Here is a 16200-nt window from a genome sequence, read left to right as displayed (position 1 = left end):
AGCAGTGTAGCCATCGCAGATTTTACTACATTGAAACAAGCTTTTAGAGGCCTTATGCCTGTCCAAGTGTTTTCCAGGAAGACATCTAGACGTTTTCAAGTCCACTTTGTGATGACTTAGTAAGAAAAGACAAAAAGCTGGGAGTCTCCAGCCAATTGGCAAAACGTTAGGGTTGGAAGGTTGCCAAAAGACTAGCAGGAAAATAGGAGACGTGTGCTCTTGACGTAGCCTGCAAAGCAGGCACCCCACCCGGGACAGGGGAGGGGGTGGGGACTCCTATATAAAAAAGATGGGGTTGCTAATCAGAAATTTCGAAAAGATACCAAGTTCCTGTTTTATGGGTGTGGCTTGAAATTGTTTTCTCCCCAAGAGGAACCAATTCTTGCATGACACATTATCTCCTGTCATATTTTTTCAGCTCAATACCTTAAAAGGTACCGCAAAATCTCCCGCTGTGGACCTTTCGAGGCTAAAAACCCCAAGAAGTACCAAAACCACGTTTTTAACCCATAAATAGAGGATATTACACGGTGGCGAGAAGATATGAATTTTATGTTCTCGTGGCAAGAACAATATCTCACGAGTGAGCGAAGCGAACGAGTGAGATACTGTTCTTGCCACGAGAACATAAAATTCATATCTTCGAGCCAACGTGTAATGTTCTTTTTATTATATGGAGAAACCAATTCAACAAAAGCAAAAGGCGGGAATCGTGACGTCATTGAACGATACGACACTCACAAAGGTGACATACGGAAAATACGCCACTCGGGTCCCGGATGAAGTGGCGTATGGAATCTACGAGTGGTTTAGTTCCCAGTAAAACACTCTTCTCCATATAATAAAAGGAACAACGAGCACCCCCGACAGTTTTATATCGGGCACCCCGGCCATCTCATGTAAATGGGGAAGAGGACGGGAAAAGGTTGTAGGAGAGGAAAAAGACTCCATTCCTTTACAGGCTACGCCTTACACAGTATTAAGGTTGAATGAGGAAAGAAAGTAAAGTTGATCAAATATTCTCATTATTCTATCTTTATTTCTACTTCATGCATGGCATCACATTGCAACTCCAAAGTGTCAAAGTTTGCATATCTGGCCATGAAACCTAACTTCTAATGGCTAGTCCATTTTCAAAGGGTGCTAGTGACCGAGCATTTACCACCTTCTAGCCCAGACATTAATGTATTAATGACAATGATGAATTTTTATTACATTAATACATTAAGGAATAACTACTTCATTGATACTGCATTACAGAAGCACAATTACAATATATATATACTTCTGTGCATAATAATACATGAACTTGGTTAAAAAAATAATTTAATATTCTGAGCAGCTACACTTACAAAGGCAATGCAGATTCATTTTGATGAATGTAATGTTAATGGTAAATAAATGTGGAGATTGGATAATTCTAATCATAGAATTTACTAATAAATAGGTTCAAGCCAGACACTAGTCACCTAAGCATGCTAGCAAGTCTGGAATGAACTGGGAACTACCTGATTCTGGGGGACTGGGCACTACCATTATAAGGTGTCTTGAGGTGACTGGACCCCATCTTAGCGTGCAAAGACATGTAAGGAAGACTGGGTAACTCACATATTCAACTGAAACCCCTAAAATATCCATTTTGAGTACAACTTTGTAAACCTGACCCCAACTCTGAAAAATAACAGCCAAATGAACAGAGCTTTCATTCAAGGCCAGGGGCACGTTTCTTGAAATCCCCAGAAATTTTTCGGGCCCAGAGAGCCGTAGCAAAATCTTGAACCTTACAATTACACTGAGCTGTTTTATTCACATATTCTTAATATGAACAGACATTCCCTTCACTACAAGAAGTTTCAGGTGTATATACTTCTATGTTTTTAGATACAGATGGACTAAAAATGGCTTTACAGGCCCGAAAAGCTTCCAGGGCTTTCAAGAAACAGGCCACAGGCACCAGGCAAATTGATCAGCTGTGTGGATGATTTTGCCCGCCTGGTTTGACCATCTAGTGAAAGGTTTTTCTTATAAAAAAGTTCATTTCAAAATGATTTTACCGCCTGTGAAAATCAGTTGATCTCCTGCTGAAAACATTTATGAAACCCCTGAATGGAATTTCATGATTCTCCAACTTTGCCATTTAAAAGACTTTCCCCCTCCCTACCCCCAAAAAGTCCTTTGCGCCTCCTTTCAGTATTCCCCCTGGGTTGTTTGACATACATGTAATATTATTACCCGTCCAGTAACTACTTCACTGAGATATGATAATTCATATGTGAGGCAATTCAATTCAATTCAATTCATGTGTGACAATTGTGTGAAATTTGTATTTGCTCAGGTAGACAAACAAATTTAGCCAATTTTTATGTGATAAATATAATTATTGCTGAAAAGCTGGCATGTTAGCTTTTATGTGACAAATAAAAGTTGTCACAGATGGAAAGTTGCTTGTGTGACATGACTCCTCACATAAAACATAGCAAATATGTTCGTAGGCCCCAATTTTTGGGGGGGTGTGACTTGGAGGCAAATGAGCAGCCCCGCCTTGTTTCTGCATATCTCAGCTGTCCAAAGCCATGACTGGTGCCCTAAACTTGAACTGTTGACAAATATTTGCCATACCATCTACACCATCAAATCAATTTGTCACATAAAAATTGCCCGCATAGACCTGGCTTTATGGACCTTTAACACTAAATATACACTCTCACAGGGCAAATTTGTCTCATGACCTTTCCTGCATTTAAGTTAAATAATATCAGAAGCAATCTCACAACCAAGTTTCTAAAATAATTTCAGAATGCATCTGCTGATAAATTAACACTAAATTATCTTCATTATTCTTTTTCATTTATCAAAGACACATGCTCCTCTTCCGAATCGACCCTTCTGAATGCCGCATTTGTCACCACAAACAAAACAATGCCAGCTAGAACAACGAGTAACAGGCCCAAAACATTCCCCAGTTGAGCTTGAGCTGGTAATGTTGAATAAGCGGGGCTGCAAATTAAAAAGATTTTATTTCAGTTACATGTAGAAAGAGATTTGCATACACATTTAGTATAATTTCCAGAGGTGAATATAATAATTGGACATTCTGACTGGTTGAAAAGCATGGCTTATAACTCTATATTCACTGTGCTAGGCGGAAAATATAACATTTCTGAGCTTGATTACTATGTAAGCTAAGCTTGCCCCTTTGCCATCTTGGCAGGTAAACATGGCAGACAGTTGCTGAATGGAATTCTCATTTATTTGAAAGACATCACTCCAAGTCCAGGATATTTGAAAGGATGGAGAATTTTCAAAATTACTGCTGTCACCCTTGGACCAAAAATTTTTTCCAAGAATTTGTACTCAAAGCATTTAAGAATCGTAACGCAGTGGTCACGTTGATCACCAGCAGGTCGGATTGATTGACCGAAATTTATTTTTCTTCAAACTAAAGCTACTCATTTTTAAATGATGATGACAACTGTGAATGAAGTCAACAACGATAAAACAAAGGTACCAGATGAATTTATTTTTTGTAGTGTTCCACCTGTTTGTTTTATTGCAAACTCAATGTGTAAATTGATTCACAATAATATTGATGTGCATGTAAGCTTTAATTATTGAACTATGGCTGCAAACAAACAATTTGCATCTGCATTTTTACGATCTAGTCCATTATTTTGTAGTTCTTCATATTCACCTCTGGAAATTATACTAAAACATTTGTCTCAGGCTCAGTGAACATTTGGTGAACATTCACCAATGTTCACTTCAACTTTGGCCGATGCCTTTAAGGTACAAATGATCTGATTAATCATTAAGCCAATCACTGTGGTCAAGCAAAATCAAAGCAAACGCAAACTACTTAATTCAACACTCACGTGAAATTTCTTCTATTAACAACTGGTATTACTTACGTTTTCATAAAGAAAAGTTTCTCAGTGATCCCCATGAGACAGGTGCCAATAGCCAACATGAAGATAAACACTCCAAAGAAAACATGAACTTTCAGATACACTGCACGGAGACCATCAGGTAACTTGGGAAACAGAAAGCTCACAAAACCAAACAAAAGCTGAAGACAAAAAGCAAAATTAACCCAGTCAAACCTGCTTCAATGCACCATATTTGTATTCTCAGCAAACTGGATGGGAACAAGCTTGCAACTGGGGCTAATGCACAGAATCTTTTCAAATGTAAATAACAAATTTATTTTTAATGAAATTTCCCTCCACGAGCCTCCAATGCTGCGAACACAAATATAGCCTATTTAGAGGAGTGTAGCTGAGAATAGAACTTCATCCATACAGAGCTGCTGTCCTCTTCATCTTTTCTATCTCTGGGATACAACACATTCACTTACTGTACAGTTACACTTAAAACCACATCATGTACATCAATTACATGTAAATGGAATGCTAGAGCTAAAAATGCAGGTAAAACTCAACCTCATGTCTGAATTTGGGCATGAAAAAGATGTAGTTGGGTTATCAATAGGTCAGGGTTAAAAGGGATAGTGTCCCAGCTGATACTGTAAATCACATTTTAAAAAGTATAGTTGGGAGCTGAAAAATACAATCTGACTTTCTTGGGGATGGAAAATTGACTTCTGAGAGGGGTGTGGGTGATATGGTACTGACACAAATATTTTTTTAAACCCTTTCATGCACTAGGAAATTTTTTTCTTGGGACATCCAATTGCGTCCAATTTCATTTCCGTGTAACATGATTTTTCCAGCTCACTGAACATGTGGAATGTTTTTTTTCAGCTGCATTTGTGTGCATGTGTTCATACTCCCTTATATGTGCAGCCCCACGAGTAGGGTTTGTCAGCCATTTTGGTCAATGATAAATAGGGCACTGATTTTGGCCATCTTGGTCAGAAATAGGGTATGGCTTTTGCACTCTGGTCTAGAATTGGGTATGTTGTTTAGAAGACGCTACTTTTTCATCATCATCATGGATAAGACCATCAACAAAAGCCCTTAATAAATTATTTTTAGAGGAACTGTGCCAGCCACAATGGCCATAAATAGGGTATCGAATTTTTGGTCAGGGCCGTACACTCCCACCAAATTTTTCTGGGAGTATCCACCCCCCCCCCCCCTTCCTGGGTTCTAGGCTTCCTCAATCTTACCAAATTGAATATGGCAGTTAGAACAACTCAATTCCAAGAACATTTGGTACTCGCTCGCCAAAAAACACACCTGAGGCTGTCATATTTTTAGCTCTGTTTGGGCCAAAAATGGTGTGGGAGGCACGGTGGCCTCAAGGATAGCATGTTCATCTCCAGATCGAGCAGTCTGGGTTCCAGCCCTGGCCAGGGACATTGTGTTGTGTTCTTGGGCAAGATGCTTTACTCTCACAGTACCTCTCTCCACCCAGGTGTATAAATGGGTATCGGCGAATTTAATGCTTGGGGTAGCCCTGCAATGGACCAGCATCGCATCCAGGAGGGGAGTAGAAATACTTGTGGTCGCTTCATGCTACAGAAACCGGCGATAAGCGCTGGCCTGATGGGCCACTTGGCTTGTATGCAGACTTTATTTCAGACCAAAAATGCATGAGAATCACTGTGATAGTATCACTTTAACAATGCTGACTTACCTGTAAGCCAAAGAGAATAACTGTAGTCAGACCGCACCAGCTATGCAGACTGTACAGGTTCGGAATGTTGTTGTGGTTATGGAAATCAAACACTGCCTTTAATCCCCAAACTGCGATTGCAAATGCCACTAGCTGAAGACCAAAGTGAACCAACTTGACGAGGAACTTGTTCTCATGTCGGAACACTCTGTACACAATCATAGCTAAAAAAGGAAAAGAGTTCACACTCTCAGTGTCTCTTATTACTGGTCACTGGTTGTGAGCTTGTATGGTAACTATTATTATTAAGAGTGCTTGACATAGTGACATCGTAGATCACCTCATCATTAGCCTGTATAAGTAACATGGAAGTGCAATAGCTAAAAAAAATTATCAGTCTCAGCAAGCTTTTCTGACCTGTGCACCTCCAAATAATCTCAGATCTTAGTGAAATTTCAGTCAATGAAAGACTCTCTTTCAGCCAGAAATAAGGCAGTAGCTGGCTCTTAGTTATATCCAGGGAGCAGGCATGTCCTTGGGCCACATACATGAGTGGTGAAGCCTGCAGTGGATTGATCAGGCGAGCAAAGGGACTAGGTGAGACGCAGAGAAGTGAACCCTCCCTAACAGGGCTGTCATTAAGTTTTGAGTCACCGGGAGCCTTGTTCTCCACACCCGTAGCAAACTTTTTACTTTGTGGGTGAATTCTATCAACAACAGGCAATTCCACCTGTAGCTTCAAGGGAAAATCTAGCATACTCAGCCCTTAATGACAGCCCTGTCTGATATTTGCTAATATTTCTTTTCCACCCCACAAACTGCAGGAATTGATAAGCAAATAACAGTCAATTTAGTTAGAAGCATCTATAATTGTGATTTTATAATTAGATTTTTGCTTCTGTAGCCTGTGCATGCACAATAGGAAATTGAGGGGCTAAGAGCAGAGGTTCTCTCTTGTCTCCTGCTATTGTAGGGTATGTGTTAAGAGACTGTGGCATGACATGAGTACTATACTCATATGATCAGCCAGTTGTATGAACAGGAGATTTTGCAGAGTGAAAACCAAACTGGACACTAAAAGTTTTATATTGGAGTTTTCAGCCCATGGCTGGCATTTATAGTCATCACAACTCAACAGAGACAAGAGCAAATTCACTTGTTCATATCAGTCTTGTGGCCTTACAAGTCATGCATGACCCAAATATGAGCTTGCTTATGTGACCCGAAGTTTTACTATCAAAAGTACTCAAAAGAACATTTTGGAATTTCTGAAGGCAAGGGGGCATAAAATATTCATGCTACCATTGCATTTGCTAGGGAGTTATACTAGGAAAATTGTTTCACTCGCCCATTAACATTGTTCAATGAGAATAAATTTGAATAAGCTAAATTCATTTATAAGTTATCTTAAATAAAATTAACCAAAAATATTCATTCCTTTACTAGGAAATAAATTCTCGCTGCACTTTTGTAAAGCTTCAAGTTTACAAAACAACCTTAAACACCAAGCCAGTATCAAAACAAGTTGAAATGAGAAAAAAATTGGAAAATGTCTGTGTTTTACTAAATTATAATTATCTAGCCGTGCCTTGTGTAAATTTAAATCAAAATCGAAAAGTTGGCGCCAAGTAACAAGAAAATTCAGGCGCCAAACTTTTCATGAACCGAAAATCAATTTGCGGAGTTATTTGGTTCAAGACAGAAAAATGAAACATTAAGCTTATGTAAGACTTTCAGTTAGCTTAGCTTAAGTTATGTCATAGTAAACAATAGTTCGATAGCAGTCAAAATTAGACCAGCAAGAAGTTCAGAACCGTTCCAAAATGACATACCTGTTTTCAGTTGATTCTAACGCCCGCGTACCTACGATTCATTAATTCATGATAAGCTCTTACTCGGTTCGGCTCAAGAAAAGTTCGACGTATTAAATGGGCAACACTAAAGCGTGAAGAAACAATTATCTTACCTTCGCTGTACAGAAATACCACACTGATCACCATACAGAGAGGATGGTAGTTAAACTCAAGTCCTGAGCCGTCCCAAGCGAATCCACCTAGATATTTTCCCATCCATATGCCCGTCAAGATCATCGCCAAAATACCCAGAATTTGAATGGCGCCCACAGAAACGATGAACGTGACCGGTGAACCTACGTCTCGATCTAAATGGTTTGCCATGGCCGAAAAGTTTGAGGCCAATAGCTTATCTGGATCGAAGAATTCACGTTTTTTTGGCTATCAAATTCAAGGGAGCTTCAATTCAGTAGACCTGAAAGAAGACAATCTGTTGCCGCAGCGCGGGAGTTATCGTTCGTTCCATCGTTGTTCTTCAAAATAAATATGCACCTGACTTGTTTCAGTCAAACTTATCCCTTATGGGGAGGGCTCGGTAACTGTTGCCATGGTCGGTCTTTGTTATTCCTATCTTGATAAAAGTTAGAACTTTACTTTTTTGGAATGAAGTAAATTCAAAATTTAAACTTTTTACCACTCTCCTTTCTACCAGGGCATATCTTTTTAAACAAATGTTCACACCTGTACAAGAAAACTAATTACCCACTCCCACTCAGGACGTAGTTTGCATACATCCCATCTCATTGGCAAATCCCCAGTGAATTACCCCGGAGTGTTTCCGATTGTCATTGGCCAATGAAAAATATCGTACAGCACCCCCGACAATCGTGTCGGATTTTTGTCGAGCCGACGTGTTAGAGGACATTCACTTTCGAAGTGCGCAATTTGCATCTACGATACGACGCTGGCTGTTGTTTAGATCCTTGAATGGTCTTCAATAATTGGCGTATATATAATAATTCCCCAAGCTGATCAACATGACTCCAGTTCTGATAATTGCGATCAGTCTTTTGGGAACAATAATGATGGCATCGCTTCTCGCCTTGTTGCTGCTCCTTTGCACCAAGCGGAGATGTCGGAAGGCGCAATTAGCCCGAACACAGTACCAGTAAGTTAAAATAATATGCAGCAATTTAAATTATACATACAGGCTTAATTGTTTATAAGTGCCCTATTCAAGGCATAGCGTGGTCAGCACCTAGCTACAAACTGCACAATATAACTCATAAAATTTAAATTGAAGTCCCTGAAAGTTTCTTACGACTTTGAGGAAGTAAAATCTCAATGAAATTTTAGAACGCTGAGCTATTGGGTTAACCGCGTAAAGTACAATTTTATAAGCGATTCACGGTCTCACTAGTTACATTTTTAGTAATTTTAATAAATATTTATTAAAGTTAATTTTATTTGCAAAGTTTCCTCGTGAATATCGTCCTCTGCTAGCTAACTATAAGACTCAATTACCTACAAAACTTTTGGGGACCTTGGGTCATACGAATTCACCCCTTCCATCAATAATTTCAAACAGTAACGCCTTCTTTAGGGACAAGAAAACTTAAAGAAGGTCTTTATTCACGAGTGATTTCACTGCATCGTGAGCTAAAATGTCAGGCGTCATTGAGAATGCTGACCAATGTTTTGTCTTGAAAAAAATTGTGAAAATGTGGGTCATATAAAGAAGACTTGTCACTCTTATTTCTTAGGAATTCCTTTATCTTCTGACATGTCATCAATGAAACCCGACCAACTGACAGTACTTAGTATTTTTCTAGGGGGGTTTTGGACACAAAATGGCAAAATGATGAAATGGCACCATGGGAAAGAGTCAGTGAGGAATACATGTGTCTGTTAATTAAGAAATAGAAAACTGTGTACTGTGTTTCTATTGAGTTCTAGTATAAATCTACTAATGTTCTATCATGAATGCCGTTCGCTGATTGGCTATGCTACTCTCTATCTAGTCTGTGATAGATAGTGAGTAGCATAGCAGTGTGCGCTTGTTAACAAAATAACGGCCGTTTCTTGGCATTTCCAAAGTGTCTTTGAAGAGGATTTAGATAAATTTTTGAACAACTAGTAGAATTTTATACTAAAACAATTAGATTATTCGCTCTTGATTCCTAAGCGTGATAGTTGACTCGGGCTGCGATAGAAATCTTGAGCTCATAATCTAATTGTTTAATAGAAACACGAGCGGAAGTTTGGAAGAAAGAGAACTAGTTTGAGTTCTCCCAGACTTTCATGAATGTTTCTATAAGTCAATAGAAACACGGAGAACATGTTTTCTATTTCTTTTAGAAAACAATGCAATGAAAAAAGTAAAACAACTTGTTAACTTTGATTTTCAAAATGTAAATTATCTTTGCTCACGCCATCATTACATCAACAGCTCGTGCTAGTTCTGTGTTTCTATTAAGTTATAGAAACACCATTTTTAACCAATCAGCACGCGTATTTTCTTAGGACTGTTTTCTAAACCCATATAATTGTTTAATATATACAGACCATACTGTATGTAGCTTCCTTGTTGGGGTTACTGTTTGAAATCACTGAAGGGGCTGTGACCTGATCAATGACCCAAAATCATCAGAATCCTGAACAGTCTCAGACCAAAATATGTCATTTTCCAAACCTTCTTCCAGGGGATTACACATTATTGCCAGTTATAGTCTTCCTTTTGTTTTATTGTGTGCAGGGAACAGGATGCAGAAATGGTCAAAGCAACATGGAATAAGTCCCATGGTGAACTGGGACTTGGTGGATACTCCCCTGAGGACGATCTGGTAATCAAACAGCGTTACAAACAATGTGACCAACATTGTAAACTGTAAACAGTGAACTGTTTTTTCTTTGATGTCATAGTATTCACAATGTTGCCCACTCATGGCATTTGGCGGAAAACAGTTTCATTGTAAGATGTCATGTGACCATGAACTAGCCAATGAATCGATGCGACATTTGATGTCATGTGACCATGAACTAGCCAATGAATGGGAAAAACACCAGCTATATAACAATGGTGATTGTAAATGGAGCCTGCATGCACATGTAAGGACTGTGTCGTGTGCAACACTCTAAATATTGATCTCTAAGATCACAACACTTCCAATAATAAATGATTGCTAGCCGTTATTTCAGTTAACATTTTGATTGGTAAATAATTTCTTCTAAGGGATAACGAGCCCCATTTTCCAGTTAGGGAAGGACATGATAATGATGACGATGCTGATGGTAACGGGCTGCTTGACAAGTTGTTGTATTGTTATAGTCACTTTCTTTTCATATTCTTTGTTAGCCTGAGATGTTTCTGGACCCAGACTGGAATGGTGATGCAGAGTAAGTAACTTCTTCCTTCGGCATGTATCTGTTGTCAGAGATTATCTTTTTAATGTGGATACTAAATGGTAGCTTGCATCTAGGAGTATTCAGACAGTTAGTCTATATTCATGTTATCAACAGGACAAGGGTAGTTCTGAAAATCACAGTGCTATTAGTTGAAGGGCATGGAATAAGGTCCTATGTGACTTTTGGAACACTTTGAGGTAACCAGCATTGAAATATGTCGCAGCAATTGTTTCAGTTAAGTTTACTTTTGTCTTCAGTATTGTCTAACAAGAACTGTCTAGTAATTATACTAATTAACTGGTACTGTTTAGACTTTAATTAAAACCAGAGCAAACTGTGAAAATTGTTGGTAGGAATTTCAATCCAGGCTGCCTCAAAATTTTTCAAAAGTCACTTTATTCCACGCACCCCTTTAGTTGGTGACTGACATGAGTGGAAGTCATCTTTCAATTCAGGTGGAAAGTTGTTTTTAACACTTATGTACACTGTAGAAACAAGTTCCCCTCAGGTGTTGAAATGTTGAAGTGTGTAACAATGTTGAAGTCAGTAACAATCAACAATATTGTACTACTACTGAAAACAATAATTATTGTCACTAATTTTATGGCTGGAGGTCACAGATTTTTTCAGCTGAGATTTGAACAAACTTCTAGAAATCTTTAAATTAATTTACACCAGTCCAGAGTTTTCCTAGGAAAACTTGGAGATTTCCAGCCTTTGATGGGAGTTCATGAGAAAACTGAAAAACAGAGAGTCTGCAGGCAGAACGTTACAGGATTTGTAGGTTGCAAAAATGTGTTTATTACCCATTTTTGTAACTAAAGATAAAAATACTTGTAACTATGCTGGTGTAAATGACATATGGGTTATTGGCCAAGCGTGAGGTCAGGATGGCTGGATATATTGGCCAAGTTCTTTTTTTTTTTTTTTTTGCGTGTTTATGGACTGAGACGGAGTAGAGGTCCGTAAACTCACAAAAAAATGGAACAAGGCCAGTATCCAGCCATCTTGACTTGACTAGCGTGGTCAATAAAGGGTTTGTTATATGGCTTTCAGGAAATTTTTTTACGGGACACTTAAAGTAGTCCCAAGTAGCAGGGGTTTCAATAACATTAGTTATAAGTGACCACTGAAGGTGTAATAGGCGGCTGTGACCACTAAAGGGGCCGTAAGGCCCCTTTCCCCTAGGGGGGTCTGGGGGCATGCCCCCCCCCCCCCCCAGAAAAATTTGGAATCTAGAAGCTCAGAAATGCGATATTAATATCATTTTTATTTTCAGTAATGAAATCCAAACAGACGGTGGTAAGAGGTCCTACAGGTGGCAATAGACTGCTGGTAACCGGCTTTTATTGAAACCCCTGCCAAGTAGGCAAGATAGCTCCATCTTGCCTGCTCGGGTAGCCAATCACAGCGCAGAATTTGGTTAATCTTGCCCACTCACAGCGCTAGCCACATGATAATGATTATAGATGAAGGCTAGCACTTTGGACCTTGAATCACCCCAGGGTAATAACACGTAGTTAATTCTCTCACATACATACAGAAACGTGATATCAGACTGTATCGAGTTGTTAAAGTCCTGTCATCTACTTACGGAACAACTTGTTGCTTATACTATGGAAAGCAGTGGTATGATCAAATCACCAACGGAAGTCGATAACATTGTGGCTGCGGCCAAGAATATTAGGCCAAGGTAATATCTGGATATTTATGTTATTTTTAAGATAATGTTTTGTTATTGATTTTACATGTAAATATGTGTCAATATATATTTAACAAAAATAGTCCTCAGAACATTTATGTTTCACTACATATTATGTTTATTGTAGTGTGATAGAAATAATTAAATGCTATACATGTGCATGTACCAAAGACTAAATGTAGTTACTTTCATAAATATTTGCAATGTTATCCCTAGGCATGTTCTGCACAGTGGTCTGGGTGCACCTATGGGAAAATATGAAGTAATTAAATAATCTTCAGATATCTTTGGAGATCACTGCAACCACAGGATTTAAATCATGGCAACTAGTTGACTGAAAAAAAAAATTGGCAGGTAAACTTACTATTTTTCCTCAGGGTTGATGAGCTAGTCAAAGCAATGTACACACCTTCAGACTCAAAGCAAATTGAGGAAAAGTAAGTAATCTGCAAGATGTCACTGTCTAACTTAATTTTTGGTTTGACATCTCAGTCACAACAGAGAGAGTATTGTAGGTCACAGATGGCATTGAAAGACCTTTAAATCATTGTGTAATATTTCTTCCCTTAAGATAGTTTTAAGTCTTTGTCAGTCCAGTAGGTATGTTTTAATAATGCAAATAGGTTAGATATTTTGGCCCCGTCTACACTAAGCTAAATAATTTCATTTCATATACACATAACTGTTTTTGTTGGTTTTAAGTCTCATTATATGTCTTTCTGGAAAAACATCTCCAGGGCTCAATGCTAGACATTTTTTCTGAAGGTTCATTTAGAAATTGTACTTTATTGATGTACCATGAATAATTTTCTCAATGCAAACTTAAAGCAAATCATTTCTTAGTACTAAGATGAATTTTAACTTTCTTAGGTTGGATCTGAAAAGCACTATGAATAATTTTCTCAACGCAAACTTAACGCAAATCATTTCTTACTACTAAGAAGAATTTTAACTTTCTTAGGTTGGATCTGAAAAGCACTTTTTGATCAAACTGAACTCTGGGTGGATTAAATCATTGATAATATTAATTTTGTATCTTACAGGTCAACAGCACTGTACAAATCAGTCTGCAAGTTACTTCAGGTATACTATGAAACATTACTTTTACAGTCCTCTTGATAAAGGTGTATGCTTCATCTGTGAACAATTTAAAGAAAATATGGGAATAAAAAAATTGAGAGACTTAATGAGGCCTGTGATCACTTAAAACAGGTAACTTGTGTACTTTATATGAGATCCTCTAAGTCCAGGTTTTATTGTAACATAGGTGCAGAATGGGTGCAAAGAACTTTAGTGCATAAATAAGAGTGCAGCAGGTTAAAGCTATAATACCATTTGGCACCAAATTTTCATGATGATCCACCCAAAAAAAGTTCTCGCAAAAATAATTCCCTCAAAAATATTCTCCGCAAAAATTTACTCCACTGGCAGAATTATACATACAAACATCACAAGTAGATTCTTGTTGCTGCCATATATTTAAAATAATATCTCTTTTGTTCAGAAACAAAACCATGAAATGAGAAACATAACTTTCAGAATAAAAAAAAAACTTAAGGTTTACAGGAAAGGATCGAAGAAACCAGTGTTTAACAACCACAAAAATTGGTTCACCAAAATACAAAAAATCGCCAATTTGCAAAAATAAACTCCTGCAATAATTTAGTGATACATGGTATATCCCTATCTACACATATTACATATATGTAAATCCCGTTATATAACTTCCCTTAACTTAAAATTGTTCTGTCCCCATCACAGGTTGTTCAAGGTGCCTCCAACAAGCCAGACACCCTTGACTGGGCAAACAAAATCATTCTTGCGATAGAGAAGCACATGGAGGCCATGCAGTCAGGATGTCAGTCAATATGTTCCTCTTGCTCGTCCATACAGAGTTCAGCCAGTTCAGTGTCCTGTCTCTGCCGACAGCCAGTGGTAGTGGTCACAAACCAGGCTTACTGCTATTCACTCAACACTCCTGTACGCTGACTCTTCAACTTATACTCACGCTGCAGTTAAATGTTCAAACCACTGGATTGGTTTTGTGCTAGCCTAGAATGGCCATTATTTGAGATTCCCCTGCAGACAAAATCTAACTTAAAGTTATTCAAACTTTGACTGCCCTGTCTAGTCTGAAAATCTCTAAAAATAAAAAAATATATGTATATATATACAACCTTTTTTACCCTCGGCAGTGTTTATAGCACAAAGGCTAGTGGGGCCAAGCAAACAACTGAAACAAGTGATTCGAAATGAACAATTAGCATTATTAAGAATCCCAACTGGCCAGAGGCAAACCTGTGGCTATTTACAAGCGGGGCCGAGGATTTGAACTTAGGGCTATCGTGAAACAAATCCAGGAAGTGGTGAGAGTGGGACTTGTACCCAGAACCGCTGGATTGTAAGTTCGATTTGCTCACCACTTGGCCACGCTGCCTCCTTTTACTCTCAGTCTGCTCTCTTGCACACTCAGTCTGCTGTGTGTTCAAATTGAGTTTGCACTAGCTTCGTACAGAGACCTTACTGTACTGGCTTGTTCTTCCTTCATGAGGTATGCGTGAAGCATGACTGAAAAAGAATGCCGATGTCTTTAGAAATGGAAGTCTTCTCAAAATTTACAATTTGAAGTTATTTGGAAGGGTTTTGTGGATACCAGCCAAAGTTTTGATCAGGATATGAATTAGACTAAGAGTGAAATAAACTTTGAAGTATTAGTAATCGTATGAATGCGAGACTGTGCAATTAAGGACTTACCCTACCAGTGATATTTGAAAATTCTCTCAAAATTGCACAAGCCTTTAGGAGAGTGCAATTTGAAAGAGTTTTCAAATATCGTGAGTAGTGTAAATTCTTAATTACTGTCTTGAGCTTTCATACAATTAGTCATTTATTATATGACTGACAAATTATGAAAGCATGCATGTTAATTTACACTGCAGTGCAATTGAAAATTAATTATAAATTAGCCTGGCCTATGCTAATCACAACAAAGTAATTTTCTCAGTCATATAATAAATTAAGTAATTTGCATAACACAAATTATGCTTTTGAAAGTGCGATGTGATCCGATATATTCAGAGTGACCATTAATGGCTATGTACCATTATGGAAAACTATATTTAGGAAGAAAGTATATAATTTCGGATTTCTATTAGTCTTGTATCAAAATAATTTTAGGTTTTAAATAATTATAAATGATACACAAAATTTTGTAAATATAGATACGTGAAACTAACATTCTCTATTCCTTTTGCATCATATTAAATTAAGATTTTAAATAATTAGAAGCAGTATTTTTGCCACAAATGTGTACAGAAAATGAATTTAACTTTAACTAATTTAAGATTTAATTTTCAATAAGGCCCAAAAAATTATAAATAGAAAATGAGTGGATTTTTTTGAATGAAAGGTTTATATCTGCTTTGGACCGGTTGTCATTGCTACTTACAAGGAGAAAGATAGCATGTATGTTTCAGGCCAGGGATAAGACAGGGAATCATTGTCTTGTGAGGAAAATGTCATGTCAGGGGATTTTATTTAAAGTCATTCCACTTTCCTGTTCACATGACTGTACAGGCCATCACTGACTGTGCTGGGTTACTGGGAAATTTCCCTTTCAATGCCGAGGATGGGGTAGGGCATAAGACAGGGGTGATCGTCACGCAATATTTGTGAATTCGAGCCATTGTTTGTATAAATCACATGTGGGTGACAACCTCCCCC

The 16200-nt window shown here is 38.0% G+C and overlaps 2 protein-coding genes across 2 annotated transcripts; one reads left to right on the top strand and one right to left on the bottom strand.

Moving 5' to 3' along the window:
- Window positions 1-1019: 1019 nt before the first annotated feature.
- Window positions 1020-8083, bottom strand: LOC110067753 (ferric reductase SjCytb561-like). Its single transcript, XM_089284253.1, has 4 exons — window positions 7544-8083; window positions 5599-5801; window positions 3909-4066; window positions 1020-2997 (listed from the first exon to the last, which is right to left on the bottom strand). The coding sequence occupies exons 1-4, from the start codon at window positions 7752-7754 to the stop codon at window positions 2835-2837; spliced, it is 735 nt and encodes a 244-aa protein (XP_089140379.1). The 5' UTR covers window positions 7755-8083; the 3' UTR covers window positions 1020-2834.
- Window positions 8084-8264: 181 nt separating this feature from the next.
- LOC110067754 (transmembrane protein 98-like) lies at window positions 8265-15904 on the top strand. Its single transcript, XM_089284252.1, has 7 exons — window positions 8265-8538; window positions 10126-10213; window positions 10726-10766; window positions 12319-12468; window positions 12855-12914; window positions 13521-13560; window positions 14239-15904. Exons 1-7 carry the CDS (start codon window positions 8408-8410, stop codon window positions 14464-14466), a joined length of 738 nt encoding a protein of 245 aa, XP_089140378.1. The 5' UTR covers window positions 8265-8407; the 3' UTR covers window positions 14467-15904.
- The last annotated feature ends 296 nt before the right edge of the window (window positions 15905-16200 follow it).

Source organism: Orbicella faveolata, unplaced genomic scaffold, assembly GCF_042242905.1.
Source record: "Orbicella faveolata isolate gen_17 unplaced genomic scaffold, um_ofav_v1 contig_13, whole genome shotgun sequence".
In the NCBI taxonomy this organism is placed as follows: domain Eukaryota; kingdom Metazoa; phylum Cnidaria; class Anthozoa; order Scleractinia; family Merulinidae; genus Orbicella; species Orbicella faveolata.
This window is presented reverse-complemented; position numbering and strand designations above follow the sequence as displayed.

Excerpts from the sequence above, each read along its gene's own strand:
- LOC110067753 (XM_089284253.1), bottom strand. The coding sequence starts at position 7,754 with ATGGCAAACCATTTAGATCGAGACGTAGGTTCACCGGTCACGTTCATC. Across the intron at positions 5,802-7,543 it reads GGTATTTCTGTACAGCGAAG|CTATGATTGTGTACAGAGTG; the intron begins GTAAGATAATTG and ends TTCCTTTTTTAG. Across the intron at positions 4,067-5,598 it reads TTATTCTCTTTGGCTTACAG|CTTTTGTTTGGTTTTGTGAG; the intron begins GTAAGTCAGCAT and ends TTTTGTCTTCAG.
- LOC110067754 (XM_089284252.1), top strand. The coding sequence starts at position 8,408 with ATGACTCCAGTTCTGATAATTGCGATCAGTCTTTTGGGAACAATAATG. Across the intron at positions 10,767-12,318 it reads GACTGGAATGGTGATGCAGA|AAACGTGATATCAGACTGTA; the intron begins GTAAGTAACTTC and ends ACATACATACAG. Across the intron at positions 12,915-13,520 it reads TCAAAGCAAATTGAGGAAAA|GTCAACAGCACTGTACAAAT; the intron begins GTAAGTAATCTG and ends TGTATCTTACAG.